The sequence below is a fragment of the Mustela erminea genome, chromosome 2 (genome assembly GCF_009829155.1).
Source record: "Mustela erminea isolate mMusErm1 chromosome 2, mMusErm1.Pri, whole genome shotgun sequence".
Taxonomy (NCBI): domain Eukaryota; kingdom Metazoa; phylum Chordata; class Mammalia; order Carnivora; family Mustelidae; genus Mustela; species Mustela erminea.
The window spans coordinates 165,169,217-165,188,615 of record NC_045615.1 but is presented as its reverse complement, the minus strand read 5'-3'; the positions used below and the strand labels follow the sequence as shown (position 1 = coordinate 165,188,615).

The 19,399-nt window shown below is 41.7% G+C and overlaps 1 protein-coding gene across 16 annotated transcripts in view; it reads left to right on the top strand.

The window, feature by feature from the left end:
• The window catches only part of LIN54 (lin-54 DREAM MuvB core complex component), a 67,837-nt gene extending 50,898 nt beyond the window's left edge, over positions 1–16,939 (top strand). For 15 of the 16 annotated variants that reach the window (XM_032334770.1, XM_032334761.1, XM_032334771.1 and 12 more), the window contains 8 exons: positions 4,235–4,308; positions 4,475–4,672; positions 5,822–5,913; positions 6,735–6,806; positions 7,803–7,905; positions 8,054–8,191; positions 11,657–11,859; positions 14,674–16,939. In XM_032334770.1, coding sequence (XP_032190661.1) covers positions 4,235–4,308; positions 4,475–4,672; positions 5,822–5,913; positions 6,735–6,806; positions 7,803–7,905; positions 8,054–8,191; positions 11,657–11,859; positions 14,674–14,875 — 1,082 coding nt within the window. In that variant the 3' untranslated portion in view covers positions 14,876–16,939. The remainder of the gene's footprint in view (positions 1–4,234; positions 4,309–4,474; positions 4,673–5,821; positions 5,914–6,734; positions 6,807–7,802; positions 7,906–8,053; positions 8,192–11,656; positions 11,860–14,673) is intronic. The other variant, XM_032334760.1, reaches the window with a different exon arrangement.
• Positions 16,940–19,399: the final 2,460 nt, after the last annotated feature.

The following is a 19,399-nucleotide window of genomic DNA, read 5'->3' as shown; positions in this document are numbered from 1 at the left end:
GCTTATTTCTCCTTTTTGTGGAGAATATTCCTATTTGTAATCCTTCCATTTTCTGTCTGTGTTGAGCCCTTCCTGTCACCTGACGCATAGACACAGACACAGACACACACCAGCGCTCTCCGTGTTTATCTGCTTGTTAGAAGTTGAACGGTGTGAAAGGATCAGAACAGCTTGTAGTTTAGGGCTCAAATTTTTTGTCTCAGAAGACTGCTGCATATCCCATCAATGTCAAAAAGCAGTTGGTGGCAAGTAAATGATTTATTATTTACTGGATGTAAATAGAAGAATTAAAGACCACTTGTTTGCTTTTTCATTTTTATTAAGGGATCAGATGGCTGGAGCTGTCTGCTGCTGAGATCTAGTTCACCCGAGGGAAACTGGAGGAGAAAACCTGTTGATTTTTTAAATTACCAGTGGGAGAGCCTGGAGGTTACATGAGGGAAACAGTATTGTAGTATGTCTTGTACTGAAATTAGACCTGTTAAGTAATTATATTTTCTAATCCGTCTTTAAACTGATTTTGGAAGAAAATCTTTTATTAAGGTGTTCTTAACGGAAGGAGAAGGAAACTTGCGTATTGCTAACTAAGGGAGCCCCGTTTTCTCTGCTCTCGGTGCTTAAACTTAGCAGGCCACTAAAAAGGGTGCTGCAAGGGTGGTTGACTCTGGAGGTCCTGGTGATGTAAAGCAGCCGTTGGCGCAACAGGTTATGTCTTATGTGCGTATGTTTATATGTGGACCAAGTGCTGAGACCCATTTCCAGTGTAATGTTAACGCTCAGTTCCTTGTCGATAATGAGCCTTTGGTGGAGGTAGAAAAGTTGCTGAAGACCCAGGAGGAGTGGAGGAGTAGGTTGGATGGTTCCTAATTCTAGCGTATTTATCGGTACCTTCCTTTCCAAGTTCGTATCTGTCTTCCTGCTTCTCTCCTCCTCTCTCTGCTCTTTCCTTCCTGGAATTCCCTCACCTACACACGTCCTTCTTTTTCCTGCTTCTTTGTTTTCTGCGTTCCGCCGCTAGCTTTCCTTCTCCGTCCGCCCCCGTCTCTCCAGCTTTTCAGTTCCCCTGTCTACCCTCTTCCCGCCCGTCCGTACACAGCCACCTCTGTGATTGCCCTATGTCCACCCGTAGTTTTCCGTTTGCTCTCCTACCCTGTAGGAGACCTAGGTATACATAATATGTATTATTTCACAGGAGTAATTTATAATTTTTAGTAGAGATTTACAAAAATAGTTGCTGTAGTTCATCGAATGCACGAGCATGTCTTTCGAGGGGCTTAATTTCCAATAAGGGATTTCCTTATGCCAAAGGGAGTTGGGCTCATCTTATACATTTCCCACCAAAGCCCTACAAAACCGGTATTCAAAGGCTCCACTATGTTCTCTGCTGGCTGGATAGCAGGCAGCATAGTGGAAAGATCCAGAAGAGTTCATGGTTAATCTCTTTAGAATGTAATCTCCTTGCATCTTGGTAAGGAAGTCAGTTTAAGAAGTTAGAAAGCCTTAAACACTTGGATGTATGGTTTCTAAGATTTGGAAGGCGGTTCTAAGAGGATTGTTCAGAATTTCTGTTCAGGACTAAAAAAGAAGAGTATTCCAGCTTCTGTGAAAATAGCAGTAGTGGTCATGTGGAACTACGCTCAAAGTTGAGGAGAAGGAGAAATCTAGACCGTTGACGTCGTGACGTAACATCAGTATATTCCCCTTCCCGTAGGTAATTGGGCCACTTCATTTTATAGTTCCTTTATTTCCCAGGTTTTCGTGCATGCAGATATCAAGCTAGTGTAAACCTGGAGTTCCCAAACTTTCAAGCTGTGTGCCTGTGTGCGTGTGTGCGCGCGCACGTATGCCCACGTGCACAGAGACAGTCACCCTTTCTTTATTATCCAAATAAAAACCATCTGCGTCTGTCATTTGATGTGACTAAGGGCAGGCCACACACTCCTTCCTGTTGCAGAGACCACCAGAAGTTCTCACCTTCTTTGGTTGTCCGAGCCACTTCAGAAGCGCTGCTTAGTGTGCCCATGGACCACGACCAGCGCCTCCTGTCCAAGGAGCAAATGGTGTAGGGGGTCTGTTCTCCAGATTCCAAGCAGAAATTCAGGCTTTTAATTCCTTTTAATTCACCTATAAATTCTTTTTAGTGTTGCTGAGACCAGTCTATGGTGGTTATTATAAATTAAAGCTAAAGCAACTGAAGAGAATCAGAACAGGAAATACTTTTAAATCCGGCATCAGATGTCCCTGGTGCTGTAATTATGGTCCTACACTCCTTTTGGTATAACAACTTTACTGAGATATACTTTGTGTCTGCTATAAAATTTACCCTTGTTGAGCATACAGTTGAGTGGTTTTTTAGTGTACGGAGAGAGATGCAGTCGTCACCACTAAACCACTTTCTGGAGGGTTCCCTGTTTCCCCCTCTCTGCTCTGCCCGCTTGCTGCAGGGCCACTCCCTTGTAGGTTGGAATCCTGTCTGACGGTCTTCCAGGACTCCTAACCCTCCCGAGCTTTTTGGTCGAAGAAGGTCTGTTCTTTGTTCAGAGCAGTTAGATCCCACTACCTCAGCCTCTCTCTTTCAGACCAGGCTCTACGTCTTTTTGCAGAAATAAAACCGGAAGGGCTATCCTTCCTATCTAGTCCCTTTTTTTAGACTGTGGGAGTGGCAGTAGGCCGTGTTAGAAACGGTTCTTCTTTTGGTCTCGTGCCGGCCTCTCTCCTGACTTTCATCACAGCTTTTCTCCAGGTCAGGGTTCATCTTCCCTTCAGATCAGCTCAGCTGGAGGTTTTGGTTCTGGTAGCTGTCATTTTCCGGGTCGCTTGAAGCTTCACGATGACTTAGTTTTCTTCCCCTACACGTGCAGCTTCTGCCATCCCCTCGGGTGATAGTTCATGTTCCTCTCACCTCTACCCTGTCTCTTGCAGCTGCTCTCCTGTCCATGTCCAGCTCCGTCAGCCCAAGCAGACCCTCCGTGCGCAGTCTTCTAACTTGCCTTGTTCCGTGCAGCCCTGTTCTGTTTTGCACGCTGCTACCAAACGGTTTCCTTTTATGCTGTTCTCGTCGTACTTCTGTACTTCGAAATCCTCAGGAACTCCTCATTGCCTACTGAATTAAAAAATGCAGATTCAATATATAGATTTCAACCCTGACATTCAAGACTTGGGCTTACCTCCTTTAACCCTAGCTTCCAACCAGACTGGTCTGTTCAACATTTTGGGAAATGTTTCGCTGCTTTCCAGCATCAGGCCTCCACTGCTCATGCTCCTGCCTCTGCATGGAATGGCCCGCCCCAGTCTGTGTGCCTCCTCCACAGCCTGGCCCTTGATCAGGACCATCTCAGACACTAAGCCCTCCCGCGCTCTTTGTATTCTCATCCTCTGCCAGGCTCCCTTGAGTCTGCGGCACTTTCTCTTTTTAACCGTGTGTATTTTATTTGGTACGTGTCTAATCTGCTCTACTTGAGTGTAATCTCTTTGAGCAAGTGTCTTGTAGTTTAATTTCCCTGAAACACAGTCTGCAATGCCATTTATGTAGTACTAATGATTGTAATAGTGACAATGACATTAATGGCAGCTAACATTTATTGAGACACTGTTTGTTGGACACTCTTCCAATAATTTTCATGGATTAACATATTTAACCCTTACACCCTGTGAGGGAGGGACTATCCCCACGTCATGGATGGGGATATAGGCCAAGAGAGCTAGAAAGCAGCAGAATTAGGATTGGAGTCTCCAGGGTGTTACGACTCAGAGACCAGATTCCTGACCTTCCTGCTGCCTTTTAGTAGGTGCTCTGTAAATAATGAGTTATACAAGAATGGTGTTTTCTCTGGTTGTCACACAAACGTGGCAATTAGAAAGAATATAGAACAGCACTGTTACTCAAGCTCCTGAACAGCAGTCTTTTTATTTAAGGAACATTTCAGCTGATTTAGTAGGGAGCGTTTAAATCATCCAAATACAGACAGAAGTATTTTCAGTAGGCTGTCTTAAATGACCAACGTTCCCTTGTCAGGCAGATAGACTGTAGCTGCTCCCTTAGCTCCAAGTTCCCTGGTAGATGGTCACGGAATTTTAAAAGGTAACTATCCTGATTGCAGATTGCTCCAAACAGGAAACCAGTGGGATTCTTTAAGCTCTTTTATGAGGATAGCTTGAGAGAACGAAGCATCTTCAATGTTTCAAGCACTGTTTCCTGTAAATAAATTGTCCTTTCCTCCCCTTTCTTAAAAAGCAAAGCCAGTGGTCGTTAACACCACTCCCGTGCGGATGTCAGTTCCTCTCGTCTCGGCACAGACTGTCAAACAGGTGAGTGTCCCAGGACTTCTTTCTTCAGCCTCTCCCAAACAGTTCACTTTTCAAATTGAAAGTTGAGATTCACATGCAAGAGATTCATCCTGAATGGGAAAGCTGTAATGTGTATTTCTGTAATCGTGGATATGCGTGTTTGTTTTGTTTTGTTTTGCTTTTGAAGGTCGTTCCCAAACCCATCAATCCCACTCCGCAGATAGTCGCCAGCAGCCAGCCTCAGCAGCGGCTCATCATGCCGGCCGCTCCACTGCCACAGATCCAGCCCAACCTCACCAACCTGCCGCCAGGCACTGTGCTGGCCCCTGCGCCAGGAACAGGCAACGTGGGCTACGCGGTGCTTCCAGCTCAGTACGTGACCCAGGTAAGAGGAGGAAACGGAGTCACTGCGTTTCAAAAGGGATAATTTGGTCAAAGATGTACAGCCCCCTCACAGTCTCAAAGTACTGAAAAACCTGGTACTCAGTATTAAAATGGCTGCTTCCAGAATCTTAAGATGCTAACAGAAAGTTCTGAATCTGTTTTGAGGTACCTCTAGCATTTGCACAAGTCACATACACAATCAGACACTTGGGAACTGAGAGCGGTTTGGCGAGAGGGTGAGACTGTGTAGGTAGAAGAGGGAGCATTGAAGCTGACGTCGGCAGAGTTCAAGTGCGTTTAGAGAGAGCGCTGTGGCTGTCAGCCAGCTCTTCTCACAGATGACGAGGGTGCTGTGGACTTGCTCCCGGACAGCCGACCATCACCACGCACCTGTAGTGACCTGTCCTCACCTGCCCAGACACTCTCATCTGGTCGTCTTTAGAGTCAAAGCCGCGTATCATCCGCTGGCTGGCAGTGATTGGAGTGCTGCTTCCTGGAAGCAGATAGACGTTTTCTTTTTCATGTGAGAATCCAGCAAATGAGCACCATGTTCTAAACCATTGAGTTGATGTCCTCGGGTTTTACCGGAGAGAAGCAGAAACCTGGTTTCTCTAACACAGTGGACTTTGGAGTATGTTTAATGTGGCTGTTGATTAGAAAATGACTGTTGAGTGTTTCTGTCATCAGCATCTCTTTTCTTGTGTGGAAATCAGTGTAAAATAGAAATGGTTGCCCATGTAATTCTCACTCTCAGTACCTCGTAATGGGATGAGCGACCGCACAGAACCCTTCTGTTTACAAGCAGACGCGCTGCACCGTTCTCACCAGCACAGGTTACTACCTGGACTGCCGGAGCGCAACCCCAAGCTTCCTGATCCTGATGGGCCTGCGGCTCTGTGAACGCCTTCTCGTATCTGTGCCGCGTAGTGTTCCACAAACGTTCGCGTTGTCTTCACCCTCTAGTGTTAGTGTGGGCCTTGAGAAGAGCTCCATGAAGTCCTGTGTCTGTATGAAACTCTCCATACTGTTTTTCCCATTTTAGTAGATGGGTTTGTTTCTTCCTGATCGCGATGTCTGAAAGTGTTGTGAATGCGCGCGTGTGTGTGTGTGTGTGTGTGTGTGTGTCTGCAGCCGCCTCTCTCCGTTGCAGCTGCAGCAGTCCTCGTATGTGTCCATAGCGAGCAGCTCAAGCTTCACTGGGACCCCTGGCATCCAGACCCAGGCAAGGCTTCCATTCAACGGGTGAGTGTTCTGAACACATGTAAGTTCACTTGGTGGATCAGGTTCAATGCAGCATTAACTAAATATATTTCAAAATACATTTGTATTTATGTATATAAACATATATATAAATGATTTGGTTTTTTTTACAAAATAGGTATATATATTTTTACATTTATATTTTTTCCTTAAAGCCATATGAGCATGCCTCTGTAGGACTTTTTAGTTTGAGAAGTTAAGGGAGCTGTCAAAGAAGCCCCAAATATCTTTCACTTCAATTAATCAGTTTTGCCACATGTTCTTATCTATTTCTCTCTCTCTCCCTCATCCTGAATATGTTTTAAAATTGATATTAACTAGTTTTTAAATTACTATGTTAGGTCCTTGCCTTTTTTGTTGTTGTTATTCCGTTTTCTCATCTGGGACTCCGTTCCTTTGCGGTATTGTCGGCGACGCGGTGCTGCGTTAACTGCGTGGGGCCACACACTGCTTTCTCCTCGCCGCTGTTGGTAACTGAATCCCACAAGTTTTGAGCAGATTTCAGCTTTAGTTCTCTCAGAAAGAAGAATATTTTTTGTGGTGTGTTCTTTAGAAACTATTGATGACTTCCTTTGTAACCGCCCCCCCCCACTCCCGCCCAATTCCTATCTTGGCTCTCTGCCTCTCTTCAGGTTACAGCTAGCTTTTGAACTTGATGCGAAGGGAACAATATAGCAGAGTTTTATTGGAGATGGTTATGTGTGTTAAAGCTTTATTTTAGGAGGAATTTACAGAGACTTTTCTAATTTTTAATAGCTATCTTTAATTGATTAAAGTGTGTATCTCTTTTTGTATCTGTATAGCATAATCCCGTCAGAGTCTGCCAGTAGGCCCAGAAAACCCTGTAATTGTACAAAATCGCTGTGTTTGAAATTGTAAGTCTTTTTGCTACTGTTTCATATTTGATATAGCTGAAAATGCTTTTAAAAGCAAATAGTTAACTAAAAGTCTTAACAGACCAATTTCTAAGTCTAAGTAATTTAAATAAACGTGCACATGAATGTCTGATCACGTGTGACGGTGTGAAAGTGCCCTCTCATTCATTCAGAACGAATGTCTTTACCATGGATGAGGCACTGGTGGAGGGTTTTTTGGGACACAGCAGCGTGAGACAGACATAGCCTCCGTCTTCAATAATCATAAATTTGACTTTCTTTTTTTTTTTTTAGATTTTATTTATTTATTTGACAGAGAGAGATCACAGTAGGAGAGAGGAAGGGAAGAGATCACAGAGAGAGGAAGGGAAGCAGGCCCCCTGCTGAGCAGAGAGCCCGATGTGGGACTCGATCCCAGGACCCTGAGATCATGACCTGAGCCGAAGGCAGCGGCTTAACCCACTGAGCCACCCAGGCGCCCCTAAATTTGACTTTCTTTATGACCTTCATATTTGGCCTCCTAAATGAGGGGATACTCTGAGTAGCTTTTAAAATTGTTGGATGATTAATTTGCTTATTAGTTCTGAACCAAGAGATTTGGCCTGAAACAATTAAGTGAAAAGCGTTGGTCATATAAGGGGTTTAGAGTCCCAAGAAGCACGACTGTAGTTCACTGGAGCCGATTCCACTACTGGAAGATAGCCCGTGTTTTACCTTTTTTTGGATTTTGAGATAACTTACTTTGGAGGCATATAAAATCATGTAGCTTTTGTGTTGACAACAGGTAATCTTGGAACTAAGTTTCTGAACCAAAATTCTGAGAGCCTGTGTGACTTGACCTTTGAGCCTGATCACGTGGTTGACCATCAGCTTAAATTAACTCTCTGACTGGGTGGCTCCGAGTACATTCTAACTGCTTTCAATCAGATAATTTCTAGTTTTGTTTATTTGAACAATGACTTTCTTATGTGACCTGCACTGATTTTTATATTCCAGATACTGTGATTGCTTTGCAAATGGTGAATTTTGCAACAACTGCAATTGTACTAATTGTTATAATAATTTGGAACATGAAAATGAAAGGCAAAAAGCAATAAAGGTGATTACTTTTTATTTAACTGACCAAAATTTCCAGTTTTACCTGATTTTTGTAGAACTCAGTTGTCTTAACAATGAAAATTAATTCCTTTTGCAGTTTTTAGTATGGTGTGACTGAACTTCAGCTGACGTTTGGTCTGTTTTGATAGGCATGCCTTGACAGAAACCCAGAAGCTTTCAAGCCGAAGATAGGGAAAGGAAAGGAGGGAGAATCCGATCGACGTCACAGCAAAGGGTGTAATTGCAAACGGTCAGGATGTCTTAAAAACTACTGTGAATGCTATGAGGTGAGATGCTGGTTGGGGAGCATGATCTAACCATTCATTGCAGGTAACTTCGCGAGGGTGTATGGTAAAAACTCTGCGCTTGCAGTTTGAAAATGAGCTCAGTTGGTGCAGGGGCCCTCGTCTGAGGAAGACCTTCTGGCCTCCCAAGCAGGGCCTCCGAGGAACGATACCTTGGTTTTGTCATTACATAATGCTCAGGGTCTCATCACCTGATGGATCCGGTCATACTTTTTAATCTCGTACCTGGAAGTACGCACGTCAGAGCCCCAGTTTATTCAATTTTAGTAAAAATAACCTCAAAGTGGATTGGAAACTCCAGCAATGGGCCTCCACTGAGGGGGGTATGACCACTGGCCTCCACGGGCTTTCTGAAAATGCGTGATCCCCGGCACTCAAGGGTGCGGTCCTGAAGGTGAAGATTTCTCTTGCCCCAGATGCCTGTTGTCCTCCTACAGAGCACTGCTCCATGAAGAACTGAATCATGTTAAGAAGTTTGCTCTCCGAGTCTAAGAATAGGAAGGGAGACACATGGAATGTCGCTGGCTGAGGTCACCGGTCATCTGAAATGACTACACCCATCTGCGCCATGGCCAGCCCGCTTCGCCGGCGGTTCCGCTCACTGCTCAGGCGTCTTTCCGGGGCAGGTGGTCAGAGCTCCGCCTGGACAGACACTGTGCATGTTTAGGTGCTGTTCAAACCATCCCCTTCTTGCTATAGACAAAGTACTATCTGGTTTATTATTTCTGCTTTCAGAGCTTAAACGTAGTCTGTTCATGCCCGAGATTAATCCAACGCTACTGTACTGCTTTCTCCGTGTTTCTGAAACGCTTTCCTGACAGCCTTTTGAGTTGGGTCCTTTCTACAGTGAGTTGACCCTTCTCACGATTGTATTTGCAGGCTTTCAAACTTCCTGTTCAGAGGGTACGTTATTTTTAGTTTGGGCAGAAGCCATAGCCTGGCGCTTCTGGTAAAGTGACACCATGTGCTCGGGGCGTTCAGGCCTCGCAGGGTGTGCTCTGCTTCGAGTTCGCTCCTGCCCCTTTCCGTACACACGTGTCCCAGTGAGGACTTCGTGCATGGCGTGCTCTGCGTCATGCGTTCTGAATTCACGTATTTTAGAAGTCAGATACCTCTCTCAAGAAGGGTAGGAAGGTAACCTCTTGTTAGTCCTAAAGTCACTATGAATGAAAATTGCATATAATCAAGAATACTTTGAAAGTCTCTTAAATAATGTCTACAGTCCAGTAATCAGTTTTTTATTCTGTGTTGTCAAAGATGACATTTTTGTTTGAGCACCAGACGAAATAGGTGGCTTCTGTTCACGAACTGTATTGTACAGAGTTTGTCCTGAGTATGTAAAAAATGTAAGTCATAAAACCAAATCTACAAAAAGGGAGAAAGTGGAAATTGATGGAAAGCTGGGTCAGAAGGGCAAAGCAGCCCTTCCGTGCGTACGGCACTGGACAGTCAGTACATGCGAGGCATATGAGATGCCAACACACAAGAGCCAATAATTTAATTGAATCTGAGCATTAATAGAAGTAGAAAAGAAGTGCTGGCTGAGATCGGTTAGAAGAGAAAAAGCTGCCCTGTTAGAATAAAATCATCGACATTCCGGACACCTGGTGTCTAATAACTCCTGTGTCATTCTGAAAGACCAAGAAATGGGAAAACTTAGAGTACACCTAACGGCGACTAGCGGTAGCCGACGGCCCGCCGCGGACTGGCTGTGCCGTCCGCCAGTTCGTGTGCACTTGTTGGTCTTGTCATCGAGCTGGCTTTTTTGACCCAGCTGGTCTGCATCCGGATGGCACATACCTGTTCCTTTCACTCACTCTTCAGGGCTCGTTGAGTCGAGGAGGGACCGTCCCCAGTATTTCAATGGCTCTGCCTTGGAACCTTGCTTCCTCCCCCTTTTTTTGACCATAAAGAAAGTTAAATTAACAAAGCTAAGTGACTACCCTGTCATTCTGATTTCTCCCTCCCGAGTTCCTGTTAGATTGTCAGTGCCTTTCCTAGGGTTCTTCCTACTCGATCCAAAGTACCATTCATGGTATGTCGTCTTCCCCTGGATATCAGAGATTTTCTCTCTTCATCATTAGATACGTATGAAGTACGACTTCAGTTAGGTTCTCTGACCGGCTCATAGTAAACCAGCGAACTCAAAGTGTATATTCATTCTTTTCCCTCGGTAAAGAGAATTTATTTGTGTATTGTAAGAAAGGAGCAGGGTAAGTATGTTTATCGGAATATGGTTTGTTGATCTTGCCAGGTGCTGTAGAAAGGGCAGTAGGTATGTTTCTTTAAATTGATGGGGGTTCACGGAAGAAAATGAAGCCAACAAAAGATATTCAAATTTAAGAGGCGTGGGAAATGTAAATGAAAGAACCATGTGATCTCACTTTATCTGCGTCCCCATCAGATTGCTAAATGTTAGAAACAGCGCATGCTGTGGGGATAGAGGAAAGGCCCTTATACATTGCTCATGAGATGTGAGGGCTTAGAGCCTTTTGAAAAAGTCTGGCCACATCTATTAAAATACATGTACCAGTGAGCCCAATTCTAGAAATCTCACCGAAATAAAAGCATAATATACCTATAAAAAAATCTTTTCCCACATTATTGGCGGTATTCAAGAGCTGGAAACGAGGAAAACCCAGCGACAGGCAAGGGACTGCGCACATCAGTGGTGCCGCACCCGACCCAGGGGCTGCGGCCCAGCCACCAGCAGAATGAGTAGAATGAACTCCGTCCAAGCTGGCCGGGGTGGGGCGGGGCAGAAGATCCCACGAAGCGTGGTGTGAGCGGAGGAAGCTGCAGAAAGTGAGCGTGTGATTTTGTAAACCAACCTTAAAAAAAGAAAGACTGATGTATTTGTTAGTTAAGATAGCTATTTGCACTTGAGGGCTGTGTTTTTCCTAGAAATATGTGCTTTCCATAGTTTCACATGCAAGGACACACTAGTTTAATATGGGTTGTTGAAGGGTTTGGGGAATCTGGAGAGGGGGATTCGGGGAGGGAGGTGATGGAGATGATCCCTAACGAAGGTAGCGTCTACAGAATTCCTGTCATGTGATAATTGGGGTTTTGCCTAAGTGGAAAGTCACCCACATGTTAATGGTGATTTGATTGATTGAGGTGGTTGGATTCTGGCTAACTGCTATTTTTAAATATTGTATCATTCACATTCTTTATAAAGAACATAAGTTATTCATATCGGGGGAAAAACTGACATGGAAGGGCTCAGAGACATGCCCTGTGCAGAGCCGCTCTTGGTCTGAACGTCTGACCTGCCCATACGTGTGGTCAGCCACTTAGGCCACTTAGGGTTTGGCCAGGGAGAGGTTTCCCTTGCGGGTGATGTCAGTTGGCTAGTTAATTGTTTTCCTACTGATCTGATCACAGAGTCTACTTCATGTTTTTTTTGGGTTCGATTTGGGAACTTTTCTTTTGTAAATCTTTTAGGCAAAAATAATGTGTTCCTCAATATGCAAATGTGTTGGCTGCAAGAATTTTGAAGAAAGCCCAGAAAGAAAGACCCTGATGCACTTGGCGGACGCGGCCGAAGTCAGGGTACAGCAGCAAACAGCAGCGAAAACGAAGTTATCTTCTCAGATTTCGGACTTGCTTACTAGGCCCACGCCCGCTTTGAATAGTGGGGGAGGAAAGTAAGTCAGTGTTTTCATGTCTTCGTAGTATGATATGACTGCTGCGGCCGTCTCTTCTTCCCGGACTAGATCGAGTTCGTTTTCTGACTGTCGCAGACCTCCTTTCGCACGGTCTTTCTACTTCAGTTACTCGTAAAGGGATTGGCAGGTGACAGGAGCACTGTGTCCGACGCAGTGCACAGTAACGCGTTGATTCCCTGACTTAATTTAACTGAATTTGTCCCCACTAAGATGAGGTCACTATGTAACTATGTAATTTCACAAACCCCTAAGAAAACCAAATTTTATAGCTGTTCCTGATAGTATTATCACTCATAATTTGGCACATTTTTACCTTCTCTTGCTTTTTCCCGGCCCTTGTAGCACTTTCCCTGTCTTTCTGGAGCACCTTTCCCACCCCTAACTTCACTAGACCGCTGAACTCTGGAGTAGGAGGAATCCAGCTATACTGTGTGGCCGAGTTGCGTTTAAATACCGTCGGCTCCCTGTTGCAGTTTGTGAGTTCGACAAGTACTGCGGGTCTCGGAGTCCTTAATCCTTCCTGTCATCCTTACCAGGTGGCTACGAAGAACAGAGTCTCTAGCCCAGCGTTTGGCAGGCCTTATGCAGCCAGACTTGCTCATACAGATTTGGAGTAGATTTTGGTAGCAGTTAATTTGAGGAATTATTAAATGCACTGAGCCTTGCCAATGGGATATATTATTTAAAATGCGTAAGTTGAAGTTGTCTCTAATGCTTATAGAAATGCTCCTTTAGGGGCACCTGAGTGGCTTGGGTGGTTGAGCGTCTGCCTTCGGCTCGGGTCATGATCTCGGGGTCCCGGAATCGAGCCCCGTATCAGGCTCCCAACTCAGTGGAGAGTCTGCTTCTCCCTCCCCTCTGCCCTTCCCCGTCTCTCTCTCTCAAACAAATAAAATCTTGAAAGAAAAAAAAGATGCTTCTTTTAAAAAAATGTTCTTTGTTTGAGAGAGAGAGAGAGAGGCCACAAGTGGGAAGAGCAGAGGGCGAGGGACAGAGAACTCCAGGCAGACGCGGTGAGCGCAGAGCCCGACTCTGGGCTTGATCTCACAGCCATGAGGTCACCGGAGCTGACACCAAGAGTCAGATGCTTAACCGACTGAGCCACCCAGGAGCCCCTAGAAATGCTTCTTTTTGTTCAGAATATTGCAGATGGTGATTCTGAAGAATTCTTGTAAGTGGAATATAATCAGCAAATGGTTAGTAACTGAATAGATTGGAAATGGGCAGACACCTCAGTAAGGGTTATAACAAGGGATCCTTTCTGGTCATCTGCTTTCAGTAATCCTTTAGATTATTAAATCTAAATCTCCATGTGGAGATTAAAGATATTGCTACACTGAAATATTTACAACTGATTTTCAACCTGGGAAAAATATTATAGAGTGTAAAAGCATAAAATTATACACTATAATCAAAACTAAAAATTAAAAAATTTTTACTGTCATGTTAATACACTGCTGAGTGGCAAAAATTTGAATTTTTTTCCTTCCTCTCACTTTTCTGTAGTTTCCAAATATTATATAAGGAGCACTACTATTATAGTGTTATTAATTATATAATATTAACATAGTATTTTCTAATATAAAGTGTTTTGTATTTTACAGTTTTCTCTACAGCTGTATCGCAGCCCAAAGCCTTAGTAACTTCTTGTCGTAGCAGACCCTAATTTCAGACTTCATTCATTTTGTAGTTTCCTTGTCAGTGTTAGTGGTTACATCAGGCTGCCTGATTTTGTATCTGAGGGCTTTAAGAATTAGCTACATATAGCAAGCCTCTTGATACCTAAATAGTTTAATACTTTATGAAAGAAACTCCATGTATAGAACAGCATTTGGTTTTCCCATGTTTTGTTTGTTGTGATGTAACAATGTAGAATTTTGGTGTGCTTTCTTGTTTCTAATGAACAATATATATGGGACTCTGGACAGTGCTTTATTTTTATTTTTTTTAAGATTTTATTTACTTATTTGAGAGAGACACGGCGAAGGAACACAAGCAGGGGCAATGGGAGAAGGAGAAGCAGGCTCCCTGCTGAGCAGCCCCAGTGCGGGGCTCCATCCCAGGACCCTGGGATCATGACCTGAGCCGACCTGAGCTGTGAAGGCAGATGCTCAACTGACTGAGCCAGCCAGGCGTCCCAGGAGATAGTACTTTGAATTCCCACTTTTCTTCATTCAGCAGGTGTTCGTGGAGTGCCTCTGTGTGTCAGGCAGTGTTGTAGCCCATGAAGAAATCGTACTCAATAAAACAAAGATTGCACTCCAGAAACTAACATTCATGAAGCAGGAGTACGTTTTTATAGAATTATCTGGGGGACACCTCAGTCACTAAGCCAGTCTGCTTTCAGCTCAGGTCATGATCCCAGGGTCCTGGGATCAAGTCCCACATCGTCCCACATCGGGATCCCAGCTCTGTGGGGAGCCTGCTTCTCCCTCTGCCTGCTGCCCTCCCCGCTTGTGCTCACTTGCTCTTTCTCTCTCTCTCTCTGACAAATAAAATCTTTTAAAATAGTTTAAAAATAAAAAAGAATTATCTGGTCAACATGTAGAATTAACATCTTTTAGTTACCTTGTTTACATATATTCTGTTAAAATTATGCTTTCTGAACAGTCTTTAAAAAATAATCTCAATAATAAAACCAGGTCTAACTTTTTAAAGCTCTCCGGGATGTGCTTATAGTGCCCGGTGAGCCGGTGGGTCATGAAGGTGGCGGCAGATTCTCACTTGACAGAATGTCCTTCCCTTGGGTTGTGGTTCAGCACCATCACGTCTCTCTCTGACGCGTCGTTTCAGGTTGCCGTTCACGTTTGTAACTAAGGAAGTAGCCGAAGCCACGTGTAACTGCCTTCTTGCGCAGGCGGAGCAGGCGGACAAGAAGGGAAAGTCCAAGGCAGCAGCCGAACGGATGATACTCGAGGAATTCGGACGGTGTTTGATGAGCGTCATCAACTCTGCAGGAAAAGCAAAAAGTGACCCTTGTGCCATGAACTGCTGAACTTGCACAGGAGACTGTCCGTGGGCTGCACAGAAGATGGAAGGTGCAGGGCCACTTGATCTTCTGGAAGATAGTTTAACAATTATTGTATTGTTGGTTCAGTCCTTGTGAGACCTGAAATTATAATACTGAAAGAGAAGAAATTTTAAATGAGGAAATTAGTACATTTTAAATCTTAGTTAAACCTGTTTATGTCCCTTCTAAATTCAGTTTTTCTTTATTGTATTACATGGATTTTTAATTTGCATGGGTTTCTTAAGAATTAGATGTTCTGTCCTTCTGATTCTATTGACAAAGGACATTTATAAATTACTATAATTTATAACGTTTGGTGTTGTATGACTTTGTTCCAGTAGAAAAAGCCAAACAACCATTGGTATTATCCAGTCATTCTTTGGCACTAGACCCAAGCAGATAGAGTGTCCACATAAACAAATTCTAATGAAACATATTCAAATGACATTTTGCGTTTAGGAAAGCTCTCTTTTTAAGAAAAACCAGCTTTTTAGCACAGATTCTGGAATACTATCCTGTTGTCACTTTGGAAATGTCAGAAGGGGAAGTAATCCATAGGCACACTTTTGAAATAAAAAAGTTGAAAAAAAAAAACCAAAGTGTTAAGGGACAGTAAATAGTTCTTAATAGGCAATGTATTTCTCTGAGGCGTGACTAAGAAGCGCTCTAGGGTGTTTCCATTTTCTTTGAAGGAAGTGGTGTGCATCTGAAATGATAAATTGTCAGAGTGATTACTGGGGACTATTAAAAGTGAGAGGTAGATTATTATGTAGTGATGACAGTAGAACCTTACATAATGATCAGGTATAAAATTTGGCTTGGATGGAGAAATGAAGAACATTGAAACTCCAATAGATGAATTTAGGGAAGGATTTTTCATCTGTACAATTCTTGTTAAAGACTTTCGAACTAAGAGGTCTCAATCCAATGTATGAGTCTTACTTGATTTACTGAAAGGGCCTCCTAACAAAACTTTCCAAATTATAGTGGGATTTCTTTCTATAAGGGAAGCTTAATATGGCATTCTTTTTAGCCAGTGATTTGATAAGTCGAAGGTATGAGTGTTTTCTTATTATTACTAAAATAACCTAAATCATTTTCGCTAATTCAAAAGCTTTATGAATTTTAGAGCCAGTAATAGGACTCGGATTTTAATGACAAGAAAAAAACCATGTTGGAATTCAGGTATTTTGTTAGGTACCTTAATCCTCAGTAATTATTAGTATATGATTATTACATTTCCTACAAGGAATCGATAGTTGTATGTATTAAGTGTGTATATATGTTCATATGAACACGCAAGGTATAGGCAATAGAAATTAAGTAATCCAAAAAAAGATTCCGTTATTCACTGAAGTATCTTCCTTTTGAAATCTGGATTTATAAAATTATAGTTCAGTAACTTTAAATGTAGATAGTGCAAACATTCTTAGCACCTCAATCTAGTATGTTTAAAATTTGTATAAATGTAAATCAGTGTAAGAGGATAAAATATCTAATCAAGTTATTTTTCAAAGATTACAATACCTTTTTGGTCTAAACCTAAACTTTGTTCATTTTGTACATATTCTGTGTTTAATTCTAATTGCACCTTTGTGATGTGTATTTATATACAGTGTGCAGAAAATGTTTGTGAAATTTGGATTACAATTGTAGATTATGTATGACGGCATTGCTTGAGAATGTTTTGCTTGTAAAAACTTGAAGGTGCAATCAAATGCTACTAGTTTTTCTGATTTTCAAGAAGCTATCTAAAGTATTAAGACTTTTCCTTCCTGTGTCGTACTTACTAAGCAACTTTTTGTATTTAGGCATTTGCATCAAATTGCTGAACAAGATTAATATCCACATTAATTCAACAATTTTAAAAGACTATTTGGGGAGGGCTGGGTATATAATTTTTTTTAGCTCTATTTACATCCCAAAGTAGAAAGATTAAATTTATATTTACTAGAGCTATTCAAAGAATACACTTTTCTATATTGTAAAAACAGGACAGCAAAGTAAATCATACAGAAAATAAACATTTATACTATTCTGTAAAAAAAAGGGTTTTGTTTTCTTTAAAAACACCTTTAACCATGTTACAAGAAACTTTTAAAATCTGATTTTAAGTAAGTTTGATTTCTGAAAGCACACAACTAAAAAATAAGTCTGTCATTTTGCCCAATTATGATTAAGCTAAATTGCTTTGAAACGAGAGTATGGTTTCTCTTTTCCCTCTGCTGCAAAAGGGCAGAAACTTGGTCTACTTTATCCTTTCTTTTAATGTCTGATGTTTTTATGGTGAGCACCTTTCTTAGTTTCCTTTTCTCTCAAGAACTTAAAGTGATCTGTAGGTCTTATCTCTGGATTCTCTGGGAGACGGAACTTCAAAAGCTGTAGGCAATCAAACCGGCAGAGCAGCAAGTGTTAGGGGGAGACCACTGCCTTCGCTTCCCTATTCCTTCATCGGGACAATTGACATTTTCTCAGTCTTATGTAAAATGTGAATAAAAATAACTTTAGAAAAGTTTTCCACTTTTATTGGTCTGTAACAAAGTAGCTAAGAAAATAAATACTTGTTATGTAAATGCAGCTTCAAACCAGGACCTCCAGCATCATGTTGCATCCTTTTTCAGAATTTTATGTAGAAATTCCACAGCAGCAACCCAAAGGAGAGGAAGGCTAGAAAGCCTTCACTATTGGAATTATTTTCTCTTACGTCAATTACTTAGGACTTGGGGTGTGTGTGTATGTGAGGTTTTCTTTAATGCAGATGTTGTCATTATCTATAGACCACATGTGAGCTCTTTATGATCCAAGTGATTTTATAAAATGAAATGTATAAAGGCCTATAGGTTTTATGAAAGCATTTAAGGCATGCTTAGTTTTTACTCAAAAGCAGTAAGAAAATAATTATGTTCAGAGTAATATTTACTATAAGGCCACAGACTTCAACTCTGTAATTGATTATATTATCAAATGAAATCTGGCAGTAGATAAAAAGAATGCATCATGACTCAGTTGGGTTTTATCCCAGTAATAAAAGGTTGACTCAACATTAAAAAATAATCAATGTAATTCACTGTATCAACATACAAAAGAAGTAAAACTATATGATCATCTCAGAAGTTGCAGGAAACCTTTTAAATATACTAAAAACTGAATTATATGCTTTAAAAAGGCAAATATTACAGTATGTAAATTGTATTCAACTGTTTTTCCAAAAAAATTAAAAGGTGCAGAAAAATTGACAAAATTCAAGACCCATTTATGATTTAAACACACATACACACACTCTTTGGCAAACCAGGAAGAGAAGGGATTATCAACCTGAAAAGACCATCTACCAAGAAGTCTACAGCTAACATCCTATGAGTGATGAAGGCTGAAGGTTTCCCCCTCAAAGACTGGGAACAAGGCACTCTTAGTCAATACTGTGTTGCAGGTCACTGTACAATAAGGTCGGGGGTGGGGATGGCGGGGTTGGGGGAGAAGGCACAGACTGGAAATGAGTAAGACAGTATCTACTGGTGGATAACATGACTGCCTATATAGGAAAGTCATAGCAATCTTTTTTTAAAAAGGGCTACTAGAACTAATTGAGTTCAAGCAGTCAATATACAAAATAATATTTTTACATAGTAGCAATGAACATTTAGAAACAAATTTTTACAGTTACCATTTACAATAGCACCACACAACATGAAATGTAACAAATATATACAAGATCTGTAGGTGAAATGTAGAAACATTAATAAACTTAGAGAAGACTTTAAGAAAGATAGATCATGTTCGTGGAGTGAAACATTCAATATTAACATCTCATTTCTTCCCAAATTGATCTTTAGTTTCCACAAAACACTCAAAATCCCAGCAGGAATTTTTGTAAAAAATCAAGCTGTTTATAAAATTTATATAGAAAAGTACAATTAGAATAGCCAAACATTTCTGAATAAAGAATAGAGCTTCAAGACTCATAGAAGGCTAATCAGGACACTGGTGCAGGTGAAGCGTTAGACCTATGGATCAATGGAACAGAACAGAGAACCCAGAAGCAGACCCATGTGTATGTGGTCAATTTTTTACAAGGTTGCAAAGGTCATTCAGGGAAGAAAGAATAATCTTTTTAACAGTGCCGGGATATCCACATATAAAAATATGAAACTTAACTTAGACCACAGACCAAAATTAACTGAAAATGGATCATAACCTAAATGTAAAACCTAAAGCAACAAAATATCTAGAAGAAAACCTAAGAAGAAAAATCTCTATGGCCTTGGGTTAGGAAATATTTCTTAGATACGAAACTATGATCCCTCAAAGGAAAAAAAAAGATCAACTGGACTCAGCAAAATTAGTCTCTGCTCTTCAAAACACACTAACAAGCCAGACTGTCAGAAAATTTGCAAAATCCAGCAGATAGTGTACTTACATCCAGAATATATAATTAAGAACAAATCAACCTTCCAAAATATGGGCAAAGGACTTGAACAGACTTTTCACCTAAGATTATGTGGCTGGCAA